Source organism: Pinus tabuliformis, chromosome 7 (assembly GCF_031772625.1).
Source record: "Pinus tabuliformis cultivar Carrire ecotype Pingquan chromosome 7, CPIR1, whole genome shotgun sequence".
NCBI classification, from domain to species: Eukaryota; Viridiplantae; Streptophyta; class Pinopsida; order Pinales; family Pinaceae; genus Pinus; species Pinus tabuliformis.
This window is the reverse complement of record NC_142293.1, coordinates 196,094,906-196,109,591: the sequence shown is the minus strand read 5'-3', so window position 1 is coordinate 196,109,591 and position 14,686 is coordinate 196,094,906. Positions and strand designations below refer to the sequence as shown.

At 38.9% G+C, this 14,686-nt stretch overlaps 1 protein-coding gene across 1 annotated transcript; it reads right to left on the bottom strand.

Moving 5' to 3' along the window:
* Positions 1–9,399: 9,399 nt before the first annotated feature.
* On the bottom strand, positions 9,400–13,944 carry LOC149246528 (uncharacterized). The gene is made up of 5 exons (XM_089441770.1): positions 13,780–13,944; positions 13,548–13,644; positions 12,748–13,352; positions 11,547–12,633; positions 9,400–11,009 (listed from the first exon to the last, which is right to left on the bottom strand). Exons 1-5 carry the CDS (start codon positions 13,942–13,944, stop codon positions 9,400–9,402), a joined length of 3,564 nt encoding a protein of 1,187 aa, XP_089297896.1.
* Positions 13,945–14,686: the final 742 nt, after the last annotated feature.

Genomic DNA, 14,686 nt, shown 5'->3' with positions numbered 1-14,686 from the left:
TCTTTGAGGTGGATGCTTGAGAAGTTTCTCCATTATACCCCAGACCTCTCTTGTTTAGTGGAGAACGTTGTACATTGATGATCTCATCCAGAGTTTCAAATCCTTTGACAAACTTAAGATTAATAGCCTTTGTTTTCTCAATCTCTTTTCTAAGACCAACAATTTCACCTTCTAACTTTTCAAGATATTTTTCTTTTTCATCAATATGAAATTGTAGAGTATCAATGATCATATTCTTTTCTTCTATACATGTCTTGAGTCTAGAAATTTCTTCATGAAAACTATCCACATCTATAGCATCCATGTAATCATCATCTTCAAATTCCATTAAAAGTTTATAGTCATTACCTTGTTCATATTCATCACTATTTGATAGACCATCACTATCTTCATGAGTGTAGTAGCTTTTTGCATTCTTTTTCTTGTTCCATCTAGCAGGTTCCTTTCCTTTGTCAATCTTATCCTTATGAGGACATTTGGCAGCATAATGACCTACTCTTCCACAAGAAAAACATTTAAAAGGTAATTTACCTCTGAACCTTCCAGTACCCCGTTGAAGATTTATGACAAAATTTGATTCTTCTTCTTCTTCTGGCGCATGACTTGCTTCATGGTAGTCTCCTTTGCCTGAAGCCTTGAAAGCATCTTCTCTCCTGTCTAATGGACCTCCTTTTCTCATTTCATAAGCAGTTAGAATTCTGTGTAGCTGAGACATAGTAAGAATTCGTAGATTTTCCTTTTCTTCTATTGCAGACACTTTAGATTCAAAATTGGGGGACAATGATCTTAAAACTTTTTCAACCACAGTAGCCTCTTTTATTTCTTCACCCAAGTTTTTCATGAAATTAACAATCTCGTCTACCCGAAGGAAATAGTTAGCCACACTTTCATCATTATACATTCTGAGATTCTCATACTGAATCCTGAGGGTTTGAAGTTTAGCACGCTTTACCTGTTCATCTCCTTCGTAGCTCAAGACAATTTTGTCCCATATTTCCTTTGCGGATTTATATTGCATAACCTTCACGAATTCTGTTTGAGATAAGCATCCCAGCAGAGTATTGACTGCTTTAACATTTGTTTCATATTTCTTCTTTTCGGCTGTATCTGTAGGAGTATCTGAAGGAAAAGTGTAGCCTGTATCTATGATATCCCAAACTTCTGTACCAAGAGATTGAAGACAGGAAGTAACTCTTACCTTCCAATAATTGAAGTTTTTCCCATCAAAAATTGGTGTCCTGATTGATGCTTCCCTCTCGTAGTTTCTCATGATTAATTATCTTCCTTCAAGCGATCAAGCTTCTCTGAAGGACCTGCTCTGATACTAATTGTTGGAAATAATACTGAGAGGGGGGGTGAATCAGTATTATCAAGTTCTTTTAATAGATCTTCCTTATTTATACTTTGAATTATTTTTGCATGTCAGTACCATAAAATAATGAGCATGAATAAGAAAAACAGATAGTCACACCAAAGAACACCAGATATAAGGTGGAAACCCAATATGGGTGAAAACCACCTGCTGCAATATGTCTCTATCTTCTTTCAAATTAGAAACTTCTTTTACAATGATTTTGTACTAGTGCAGTCCTTTACCAGTACGCAGGCTGCAACCTGCAGAGAGATACAACTCTCTCTCGTTTTCCAGTCTTTCCTGGAAGGGAGCTACAACCCCCCTACTTCTTTTCTTTCAAGGACCACTTTTCATAAATTTTCAAACTGGATACATGAACATCAAATGATCATCAAGTACAAGTAAATCACATAGTCAATTGCAGTAACCAGATCAATAGTAACAGTAAACTAGACCCAGAACACCTTATCAATAGAGAGAAGTTAGTCAAATAAATGCCTTAATACAGATACGCTGTTTTTCTTTCTCTGGCCTGCGTGGCTACGCACTTCACCTTCTGCTCCCCTGCGTATACCCGCAGAGATCCTTCTCCTGCCTCGCGTACCCGCGCATTGTTTCTTCAATCACGTCGCGTACTGTTTCTGTAAGCACACACCCACAGATGCTATCACGCCGCATACTGCTATTGTAGCCACGCACCCACAGATGCTATCGCGCTACGTACCTATGCACCTGTGGCTTCTGAAGCACCGCGTACTTTCACTGTGCCTTCGCACCTGATCCTCTGTCGCGCTGCGTACCCACGCACTAACCCTTCTTCTATTCTGCGTACCCACACACTGCTCCTTCTGCTCTGCATACCCACGCACTTGCACCGTTAATCACCTGCGTACCTCTGATTAGGGCCGAATCGGTAGTCCACTAGTGTGCCACAGATAGTCAGATGCCCAGATCTGATCATGCGCCCGCGAGATCACACTTCATAGATTCACTTTCAACTTCACTCTTATATAGATCAAGCTTTTAAACCGATAACCCAATATTCAGATCTTAAGATATTCAATTTGCAAAATATGCCTTGGCCAAGCGATCTCCTTTGCTTTATATAGGCAAGATCCTCCTAAAATCATGGATCAATACCATAGATAACCAATACAAGGGGCCCAAAAACATGGGGCTCAATAATAATAATAATAATATAAAACAATACCATGGGCCAAAACCATAGAATCAAGAACGGCGGGCTAAATACCACGGGCCAAACATTAGAAACCCCACGTGAGCGCGCTTCTCTGCCTTGAAGTGAGTGAACTGGGGGTACGCACCTCATGAACGGGTAACCTGCGGGTATGACCGCATTTCCTGGCCGGTGTACCTGCGGGTAAGCACCTTCTGAACCATTCACCTGCGTACCTCTTAATTTCCAACATTTTGAGAGCCTGATCAGAGCATTGCCACTTGAGGGTGTTTCCATCAAGTACAACATCTGTAACATAGAGCCATACTAGAATCACAATGCCAACAGGGTTTAGCTATGAGTTTGTCTCTAGTTATAACTTTGGAACAATTCCAATTTTTTCTAAACAACCAAACATGCCACTGAGTCTGTCAATTCCACCAAATATCTTCCAAGTCGTTCATGTGGCATTCTCCAACTTTACTAAACTACAAGTTTAGTGGATAAACCTCAAATATGGCACAAAATTCCAAATATGTTTCCAACCCATTCATGGTTTATTTCCCATAGGTTTATGGTTGTTCCCTTTGTCATATGACCATGTGATACTGAAACCTGCAGAGTGTTGTTAGCCTATGGAATTATTTCATCATCAAAATACAATGGAGTAAGTTTGGAAACCACTAGTTTCCATTTGTGAGGGTGATATGTCCCATGTTGGAACACCACTTGTTCAGTGTGCAATCCCTCTTGAGATGTATATATAATATTGTCATTTCCACAACATACTAGCTCATCTAAACATATATTTATTAATACTTATGAAATAGATGATAGAACATTTGTACTAATAATCCCAAAAGAGCTAGAATGTGAACTGGATGACTCATAAAAAATAACATGTTTATCAATTATTAATCGCTATGTACAATGAATAGAAACAATTTGAACATATATGTTTAGCAGAGTTTGCATAATGTTATACACTACAATGTAAGAAGAGAGGGTGCGTTAAGAAACCATATGTTATAAGGGATGTAAAAAAAATAAGCATAGTGATCCTAATGCCTATTACATAGAGGGATTGTTGTATGTACCATATTGTTGGAAAATGTAATATGGTGACTTAATAATTATGATTTTCCATAACCTTAATATTTTCTTGTGAACTTTATTTATCTTCTTTGAGTTTTGTTATTAGAGCTCTTTCATCAAAAAAATATAAAGAGCAAAGCATTAAATAGAATGGGCAGAGACATTAGGCTCCAAGCTAGGGAAAAAACCCTCCAAAGGGAAACCCATAAAAACCTTTCTCTTCTTATAGAATATGCCTCAAATGAGACAACCAAGATCCAAACCCTAGACAAGGTCCATCTCAACACCAAGTCAGCTCTTCAAAGAAACATTCCAATTAGGTCAAAATCAAACCAATTCAACCAAAGATAAACCCTTACTGAACTGCACCCAATTTATAATTTCATCTCCTCTTGCAAAAAATATTTGGACCTGTAGTTACTTCAAAAATTTCGTTCCCTACAACTACTCCAGAAACTCACACATTTGATAGAAAGTGCTAAATAAACTTAACATATTTATTTGCTATGGTTTTCTCCTTGATATCTTGTCCTTCGCTCTTCTTTTCCATCCATCTTATTTCTGATCAAACATGATATGATGTGGTTCCAAATGAGGTTGAAGATGTCTTTACATATATCCTTTCCAAGAGGTTGAATTACCCCTCTCTAGGCTAACTTGTTCCTACTTGGGACGACTTGTGTTTAGGAGGTGTCTAGGATCTTCTAGACTCAAAATATTTTTTTTCCCAATTACATTTTTCCTGGAAGGATCTTATATACATGATGTTCACTCTCTTGACTCATGAAAATAATTCCTATGACCTAACACACCCTAGAAGAATGAAAAACATGTTTTTAACTAGAACACCATCAATAAAGAGCATGAAACCCATGACTTTAAAATAATATATTTTTCTTTTCTTTTTTTGTTTGTTACATAAGATACGTATTGAAATTAGTAAAACAATAATTATGAATATCAAAAATAGCTACTTTTCCAACACTCCCTCTTAACTACAGAGGTATTCGTAATTGTATAGCCAATACAACATCGTTCTCAAACCAAAAAGTTCTCATCAGAAGAGATGGATTGATAAACCTATTGTAAGCATCAATATTATGACCAACAATATCTATAAGGCCTATCTAGACATGCTCAACTTCCTTCAAGAGAATTATTCTAGTAGGCTTTAAATGTGGTACGAAACTATATTTACAAGGCACAGACCCCATCTGAATGTTCACAATGTAGATCCTTTTAGGACTATTCTTATCTTGTATTTTTAACACTTAATCCTAAAAGATTATCGGTCCTCTTTGACTACTTTTTTCTCGAATACATGTTCAATCCTCAAAGAGTGTTGGTACCTTTCCTTTCTTGGATTTTCTATCCTGAAGGAAACCACATATTCTTATCCAATCCTCCACAATTCTTTCTTCATAGTCTTCACTTAGAATTTCAAGGTACATTAATAAGAGAATTCACTTGTGTTGTCTATCATTGCCCCCTCTTAACTAGAGAGGATATCTCTGTTCTATTTTTAATCAGACAATACACCCTTTATACTATTCAAGCACACATCCTTACCCCCTCACAAAACTAGAGGAGATTCCTTGGTTCCTTTAGGAAGTCACCATCACAAGTCTTATAGATTTTCTTCATAATAGTACTAGCTACTTGTATTTATAACTGCATGGCTCCCTATTTCCTTTTCATATAACTACATTAAGATTTCTTCCTTTTAGGGTATCATGGAGCTATCCTCTTCCTTCAATCTTGTGACATGATCTATCTTGCACATCACTTTCACCTTCTCATCATTAGTGAAGGAATTATATAGAGCCTTTCCAAACTTCAAGCTAATTATAACTTGTGAAAATTCTCCCCTTATTATCATATGAGATTGACCTTCAAGTTACCTTCTTGCACTGCTACTTTTCAATCCTAAGATCAAAACATTTTGACTTGATAATTTCCTGGTACCATATGTTGATCTTGCCTCAACATTCTTCATATATTCCTGCAATATCCTTCCAAGTAGAAAAAACATATGTTAACTAGATAACCAAGAACAATTATGAACATTGGACTTACCTCATCATAGTGACCTTACCGTCAAAGCATCAACATCCCTATGGTCCATATCCACACATAAGTATTCCTTCATGCATACGAGTGCCCATGGATCAAACTTAATTGACAAGTTACAAGTTTCTTCTAGAGACTATACAAGTTGTTAATCATTATTCTATATAATCTAGTGTGAAAGTCTTAATATTTTATTCATATTAGAGTAAGAGAAATTCTTCTTTTGAGTATCGTAAAAGCATATGAATAATTCACTCAACATATTCTATGACCAATTTCTTTTACATGATCTTATACACCTGAATCCTACCCAAGAGTTACTTCCAATATGCATTTCCATGGTTTCGTTTAATCACCACCAATTGCGTTTGTCCATCCCTTAAGGGTATTGTTTGCATACTATATTCAATGTATACTAACCTTTTCATAATGCTACATCCAAGAACCTTCCAAAATGATGGTTCTTATAGGATCATGATGATCCATCTTAGAAAAATGACTACTTCTAACATAATATTAGAGAATTCCTCGATGAACAATAACATGAAAAATGGTACAAATTTAAAGACTAGATGACCCCTTCAAAGAATCTCGATCAAGTAGACTCTAAATATGCTACTATTACATGCTTCTATTTGCGATGCCACACAAAAAATAAAAATAAAAACTCTTCCTAGAGTAAACACCAATGCATACCATCCTAAACGAATGTTAGGTCCCTATAATACTAGCGTAGGCCCCTTATTTTATTTTTGTGCCAGTGTAGCCCCCATATTGCTATAGTTGTGCCCCATAGAAGCCCACCATTTTGATTGTTGTGCCCTTACATTATTATTCTTATGTAGGCTCTAATTATATTGTGACCCTTTAGACTCCTATATATCCCAAGGAAGTCTTGTCATTTGGATCATCCAATAATTGTTGATTTATGTGATGAAAGGGAGGATTCCCCCTCGAAAAGGATAATTTTCAAGTCATTTATCTATATTTTTTTTTCTTTTGTTATCTAGTCGCATAACATTTGGTATTAGAGCTTTGGATTCAAGGGTTTCACTGCTTCAAGCATGTCATCTTCATATTTTCGTTATAACTCTTCTTATAAGAGGCTTAAGAAGATGAAATTTCAACCACTTGGATCCCACATCTGGTTGAACGTTTTGTAAAAATTTCAGATTTGTTTTCGCTATATTTTCTGAGATATGGTCCTAAGAAGTTAGTGTTTTTGCATGCTCCAGAATTTAGTCTCAAACAAGTGACCTAGGGGAAATCGTAATACCTTTATCTACGAGGATCAGATTTGAATTTTATAAAACGTGACTAAAATTAAACAGACGTTTCTATGTCATGTATCATTTTCAGGGCTGAGGGTTGAAATATTGACACGTGGTGTTTCGTACAAGTTCACTCTACTGAACGATTCGATAACCAAGTCATCATGGGAAATTGACATAACTTTATATTCAAGAATCTAATATCGGTCTGACTTACAGAATTAGAAAAAATACTTAGAGGGATACCATAGGATGAAATTTAAGATCTTAGAGAGCTAAAATTATAGAGATACAATAGTTTCAATATTGAACTTCTAAAAGAAAGAAAAATGTGAGTATTTTTTTTTAAATTGCATAACTTTTGTTTGAAAAATCAATTTGAAGTGATTTAAAGGGCATATTGAAGCACATATATCAATATTTGGTTCTAAAAAAGTTACCAAACAAAAGAATTCTACACCCATTGATCCCTGAGAAGGCTCTACTATGACGCATGAAGAGGAAGAATTGCAACATAACATATCAAAATTATAGGAGCAAGTGCAACAAATTTATTTATCACAAAGAGAAATGAAAGATGAACTAAAAGGGGATATGGATGGTATAAAAGTGACATGAATGGTTTAAAAGTAGACATGGGAGGTTTGAAGGCAGGTTTGGAATATTTGCTAGAATAAAGGCTTCCTAGTGGTGATAATGTATTTCATGAAACTCATGAAGAGAATAAACAAAATGTGAATCACAATTTTAGAGACTCCAACATTGGGATGAAGACCAACCATATTCCAAATTTGTAAATGCAGAAGTTTGATGGCAATGATCTAGTAACATGTATGTTATAGATGGATAAATTCATTGACCTACATGATGTGCCGCATAAAAAAGGTACGCATTGCATCTTTTTTTTTTTTGTAAGCTGAGGTGGTACTCTTTCTATTACTGGATAGAAAATAAAACATAACATAGTATCAAAACCATTATAAACTCGCCCTCATGGGGAAACCGAGTAGTTAAGCCATCTATAGTTTTTAATGGCCGACCAAAAATAAAAAGCCCAAAGTCTGATAATCCTAGCAAGATAGACTAGACAGTATTGAGATCTTCTAATCCTACTGGTCTGCATAAAATAAATTTCCCTTTCTAAAACATGCAAAAAACTATAGTTAATAAGACTATGAGCTTTCCTAGACATATCTTTTGTCAAACATCGTCCATTGCAGGCTGCTGGTTTGCTCCTCCATCTGCACCCTGGTGAACTCCCTTCAGTAGCTGGTGTATTTCATCTAGTTTCTCCTCTTGCCTCTCCAGAGCAATGCGGATGAAACTCAATTCCCTACGCATATCAGGGCCACCCTGCGCAATCTCCACCATCTCAGTAGCAACTTGCTCTAATGCTTTTGCCAGCAACCTTTTCATTACCCAGTAAATATGAAGAGATTGTTTGAACAGAGACATTCTGCCCCTGGTGTTGCCTGGATCATGTAGCAGGATCAGATTGGTCTTGGAGAGACTCCTCCTCCAGATGTTGCATAATTCTTCTAACTTCTGGATTTGTATTCTGCTGATAAGCCCTCTCTGCCCGACGAATTCTCTGATTCATCGTCCTCCTCATTTTTTTGGCTGGTCCCGCTTCCTGCCTGGAGTTCTCGCCTTCCTCATATGCCTTCCTGCTCTGTCCCCGACCCCTCTTACCGCCCGAATCCATTCCGCTTCCAGGACCCCTATCTCTTCTTCTCATGCCGTATCGCCTTACTTTCGCCACCTGCGGAGCAGGGTGGTCTTCCTTCAACTGCTGGTGCTCATCGTCTGCTAATCCGTCCTGTGTGTTAGACCTCCTGTTACCCTCGCCTCGGGGCTCCTCCTCCTCAGACTCGTCCGCAATCTCCAAAATCTCAGTTGGGTGCTCCTCGTTCGCAATTTCCTTACCTTTCCGATTCTTGTTCTTGTCAATTGCACTATACTGCTCCTCTGTCACCCTGGTTTTCAGCCGGGTTTCCATGCTAACTCCGATTCTGCCGCAGGGAATACTCTGATGCCAAGTAAGCTCTCTCCTGTTTCGCTGTCTCACGGCTGTGCTGTCCGCTGCTCGCCGAGTTGGGGAGAGACTAAATAGCTGCTTTTCCTTCCCCGTTTGGGTATTTATCAGCTCTCTGCCCTCGACGTATGCCTCTGAATCGACTTTACCTTGCCGCCGATTATTTTCCGGGATGATGCCTCCTCTGGCCATCATTCTATGATTAACTTCTGTTGTCGGAGGATCTGACATGCCGCTCCACCCTCCTCTCCGATCGCGGGCATTTATTATTTCACATTGGGGATGATCCTGTGACATTCTCCACGCACGCCGCCAATGTACTACTCTGTACCCTGTCATCATATCGCCCCTCTGTCCAAACTGACCTGTATTCATTAAGCGGGATCTCCACACCCGCTCATCCATCCAGCTCATTGATCCCCGCATTCTCGCTCGTTGCTTGATCATGATCTTCATTTATGATTTTTGCCAAGTCCGCCCACTCCCTGCTACCGCGCACCGCTTTCCATTGGCTGTCTACAGTGCTGCCACGACCTTTACATCCCCAATTCGCCATGAAGTCGGCCGCGCGGTTCCCTTTCCTCCTGACGTGATTGATTAGTTTGTATTCAATCCTTTTTAATAGATCCGCTATCTCCTGGACGATTCCAGCCGTTCTCCAGCTGCTTGTAATCTTTTCCCAATCTCTCCCATTGCTAAGCTTCTTCAACATTTCAACCGCGATCTGGGAGTCACCAACAATTTCCAAATTTGTATATCCATTTCTTAAAGCAATTCGCAGCCCCTGGTGAATCGCCCAAAATTCAGCCTCGTTGTTCGTCATTTCTCCACCCCAATCAGCATAAATCCACCTTACCTGCTTTTGACTGTCACGGAAAATGCCACCGAAACCAGCATCGCCAGGGTTCCCTTTCGATGCTCCATCGAAGTTTAATTTGATGAAGTTTTCTCTGGGATAGCTAAATTTGTCAGAATTTTGGGTTCGCTCATTATGTCTGGTGTTCTGCTTGTGATGAACCATCTCAAATTTTAGGTTTAAATTGTTCAAGATCATCTCCTCAGACTGATTTGCCTTCCAATCCTCCACGTCCCATTTCTCAACCAGGATTGTTTCCCTCATTAATTTGACCGCTCGTCCCCAAATTATTTCCGGATCCTTTAGTTTGTTCTGGAACACTCGGCGGTTCCTCTCTTTCCATATCATCCATAGCACGAACCCTGAGATGAGATTCCATGCTCTGCTAACAACTTTACATTGGAATTTCTCTTTATTCCATTGGAAAATTATTTCGTTGAAATCTCTGGGGCCTATCTCAGATTTGCCAAATATTCTTCTTGTATCCATCCAAAGTTTCTTTGCGAACGAGCAGTTAATCAGCAGGTGATTTCGGGTCTCCACTTCAGTATTACAGAGACAACATCTCGACGGGCCACTAAAGCCTTTTTTTTGAATTCTGTCCCAAGTTAAGATCTTATTCTTAGTTGCAAGCCATATGAATAGGGATACTTTCGGCCACCAGTTGCTTCCCCATATAATCTTCCAATCTAGGTTCTCCTCAGCTATGGCCTGCGTATCTGTTAAGTAGTATGCCTCTTTGATGGTGAAAGATCCTTTCATGGAGTTCCCCCACCTAAGAAGGTCCCTTCCAGTGCGAGCTCTAATTTTCCTGGAATCCACCTCTTTCATATAAGCTTCTTGTTGTTCTTGACTTAGCTCCCTGTCCCACTCAGTCGGTTCTGTCCATTTTCTCCAGATTCCATCCAGATCATTTTCTTTCCAATAGTCTCTGACACATTTTCGATCTCCTTCTATTCTTTCCTGAAGCTGTTGGACCCTCTGAATTTTGTTCATCCTTTCTTTCTGCTGCCATTTGTCATCCCAGAAATTAGCTTCCTCTCCACCTCGAATCTCCCAGAATGTATGATTCTCAACCAAATCTCTGTTTTGACGAGCTAGATCCCAGATTGCTGAACCCCTGGGGGTTTCTCTCTGTCTTAAAATCTCAACTATTGTGTCAGGCATATTGTATTTAGTTTTCCAAATGGCTTTCCACAGGTCATTACCCTCTCTTAACCAGTGCCACCAGAGCTTCGCTCCTAGCACTTTGTTGAGTTTTTCCGGGTCTCGTAAACCCAATCCCCCTTTTTCCTTCCTCTCTGTTAAGTGACTCCAAGAAACTAAGGCCCATTTTTTCTGCTGATTTGCCCCCCCCCCCCCCCCCCCCGAAATAAATTTTCTTATGATCTCTCTAATCTTTGCACAGACTCCTAAAGGGGCCGCCATTATCGACAAGGGATATATGGGGATAGCTTGGAGGACTGATTTCGCCAGAACCACCCTTCCTGCTATGTTTAGCACTCTAAAGGCCCAATTCGCCACTTTGTTTCTCAGCTTGTCCAAGACTCCTTGCCAATTTTTCATCTTTTTGGAAGTGAAGTCCAATAAATTTCCCAAGTATTTCGTAGGCAACTCTCCTCTCTTAAAGCCCAACAGTCTTATAAGGTGAGTTTTAACCTGTTCCACAGTATTAAATATGAAAATACATGACTTATCTCTATTAATTTCCAGTCCAGAAGCTTCAGCAAATAGGTCCAGAATTCTCTTAAGTTGTCTCACTTCCTTAACAGTTGGTTCCCCAAATAGCATGATATCATCAACGAATTGCTGATGAGTTAAGGGCAAATTATTTCCCCAAAGCTGTAAACCTTTGATTTTATTCGCTGCTCGTTCTTTTTTAATAAATCGACCCAGGCCTTCAGCTGCCAATATGAAAAGAAACGGAGATAATGGGTCTCCCTGTCTAATTCCTCTAGACGCATTAAAGGTTTTCGAGGGGGTTCCATTAACAAGAATGGAAAAGTTCGGAGAAGAAATCAGACTATGAATCCACTTAATCCACCGCCTGCTGAAGCCAAAACTTTCAAGGACTTCTTCCAAATAATTCCAATTCAGTCTGTCATAAGCTTTTGACAGATCTAATTTAATCATCATACCCTTTTTCTTTTTCATTTTTAAAGAGTGAATAACTTCTTGGGTTACTACAAGGCCATCTAGGATTTGTCTACCTTCAACAAAGCCCGTTTGTTCAGCAGATATTAACTTGTCCAGCAGGGGTTTCAATCTTTTGGCGATCAAGGATGTTATGATCTTGTAGATAACATTACACAATGCTATGGGTCTAAAACCATTGGCATCTTCTAAATTATCACCCTTAGGAATCAGAGCATAGAAAGTAGAGTTAATGGCAGGCCATACCTTTTGGTTCATCCGAGATTCTTCTATCAGTTCTAGGATCTCCTTTCCCAGAAAGTGCCATCCCGCTTGGTAGAAATCAACTGTGAAGCCATCAAGACCTGGAGCAGTACCTTTTTTCATAGATTTTACAACTTCTTCTATCTCTTCTAAGTTAACAGCTCTCATCAGAGCCTTATTTTGGTCTTCTGTAACTAAACGAGGAATGGCCGAACATATTTCCTTTATTGCTCCCGATCTGTCAACTTGAGGTTCTGTTAGGATATCTTTATGATGATCCACCAGCACTTGCTCAATCTCTCCTTGCTCCACTACTCTATCACCATTCTTATCTTTGATGGATAAAATCCTGTTTCTTTGTCTATGTTGAATCATAGCCTGATGAAAGAATTTTGTGTTCCTTTCCCCCTCCCTTAACCATTTTATTCTTGATTTTTGCCGCCATAGAACTTCTTCCTGCTTTCGTCTTTCCTCTAGTTTTCCAAGAATTACCCCTTCTTCTCTAATGCTCTCCTCTGTTCGACCTTCCGTTATTATCTTTTGTTGCAGTGATTCCATTTCCCCCTCCAGTTTTTGTTTGTCTTCCATAATGTTACCAAATTCCTCCTTGTTCCATTTCTTAATTCTCCCTTTCAACTCCTTCAGTTTCAATTGGAAAGTATGCATCTTTCCTTTTCCCTGAACTGTACTTTGCGTCCACCATTCTTCCACTTTCTTTATGAATCCTGGGTCCCTTAGCCAGAAAGCTTCAAATCTGAACGGTCTTCTTCCACGATTTCTTTTAATATCCACCTCTAGTCTAATAGGCCAATGATCAGATCCAAGGGATGGTATGATATTTGCTTCGACGAAAACATCCTTGTTCATAATAGCTTCTGATACTAGGAAGCGATCAAGTCTCGATGCTATTTGATTCTTACCTCCCCTCCTATTGTTCCAGGTGCATATCCCATTAATAGTCTGGATGTCTACTAATCTTAAATCATCTATCAATTCATTGAACATATCCATGAAGTGATCTGACTTTCTTATCCCTCCTTTTTTCTCCTCTAGGGATCTGATTAAATTAAAATCGCCTCCTATAATCCAAGCAGCCTCTGGATAAATTATACAGATTATTTTCATGTTATTTATAAATCTTTCTTTTTCTCCTAGGGAAGGAGGGCCATAAACCCCTAAGATGACAACCTTTTCTTTTGTTCCTACTATTCTACCAATGCCTGTAAGGATTCTATTCATACTGGTCCAACCTTCTAGGATGATATCATTTGGATTCCACAAAATTGCAATACCTCCCGCAGAGCCAATAGCATCTTGCCCCATAACTTCGTATTGAAGTTTATTTTTGTCGATTATTCCTTCCAACTGCTGCACTGTAATTTTCGTCTCCTGTAGAATCATAATACTGGGCTTCTCCTTTTTCAATTTCTCCTTCATATACCTCTGTTTTCCTTTACTATTCAAACCCCTAATATTCCAGCTGATGACAATCATTTAAAACTTTTGATAGGAGGGGAAGAATACCTCTGACAGAGGTATCACTTTGCCTGAGTTTATCAACGTTTCTCCCACAGTCTGAATGGTTTCACTCATCGTTTTCCGACCTCTTTTCCTACTGTTTTTGCCAGAGCCGTCCATTCCCATTTGTCCATTCCCTTGTTCATTTCCTATAGTTATCTGCTTATCCATGTTCTCCCCTTTTTTTTCCTTGTACTTCTAAAATGCTTCTTTGTACAGTTGTTTCTGCGTCTCAGGTATGAATCTACTATCGAGGTGTTTCCATTCCTGAATTAACTATTTCATGATTTTTTCCTCCTCCACCTCATTTTCTATTTGGCTTTCCACTTCCATCTGGGATTGAATTGTTGCAGTTTCTGCCTATCCCTCAGCCCGTTCTTCAACTGTTTTCCCCAAATTTGCATCTTTTCCTTTATTTTCATTTACAATTTCCATTGGTGTATTTCCGAGATCTTCATCATCCTCCAGATTTACTTCGTAATCCTCATTCTCGTTCTGTAGGATTTGAAACTTGTTTTGGCTTGTTGTATGAAGGGGCTTTTCTTGTGACTGGGATTTGGGGCCCTCTTTGCTCTATTTCTTTCTTCTTGTGACCTATTGAAAGCCCCCGTCTGCCTCCTCCATTTTTTCTGAATTTCTTTGATATTCCTCTTAACTTCTCCTTGACTCCTCTTCCTTATTCAGAGGGCATTGCCGATATAGATGGCCATACTCATGGAATTTGCAGCACCTGAATGGAATATGTTCATAATCTATTGGCTGTTGCCAAATTTCGTCATGATATTCCAACTCGATATGCTCCGGGAGGGGTTCTGCTAAATTCATGTAAACTCAGATCCTTGCGTATGAAGTATATTTGCCTCGTTTTGTAGCTTCTGCAATTTTAACAAAGCCCCCAATTGTTTTCCCAATC

What these genes read in the sequence shown, in the direction of transcription:
- LOC149246528 (XM_089441770.1), bottom strand. Translation starts at nt 13,944, where the DNA reads ATGGATAAGCAGATAACTATAGGAAATGAACAAGGGAATGGACAAATG. An exon ending in TGCTATTGGCTCTGCGGGAG is followed by an intron (nt 13,353 to 13,547) that starts GTATTGCAATTT and finishes TAATTTATCCAG; the next exon opens with AGGCTGCTTGGATTATAGGA. An exon ending in AGAGCATTAGAGAAGAAGGG is followed by an intron (nt 12,634 to 12,747) that starts GTAATTCTTGGA and finishes TTCTTTCATCAG; the next exon opens with GCTATGATTCAACATAGACA.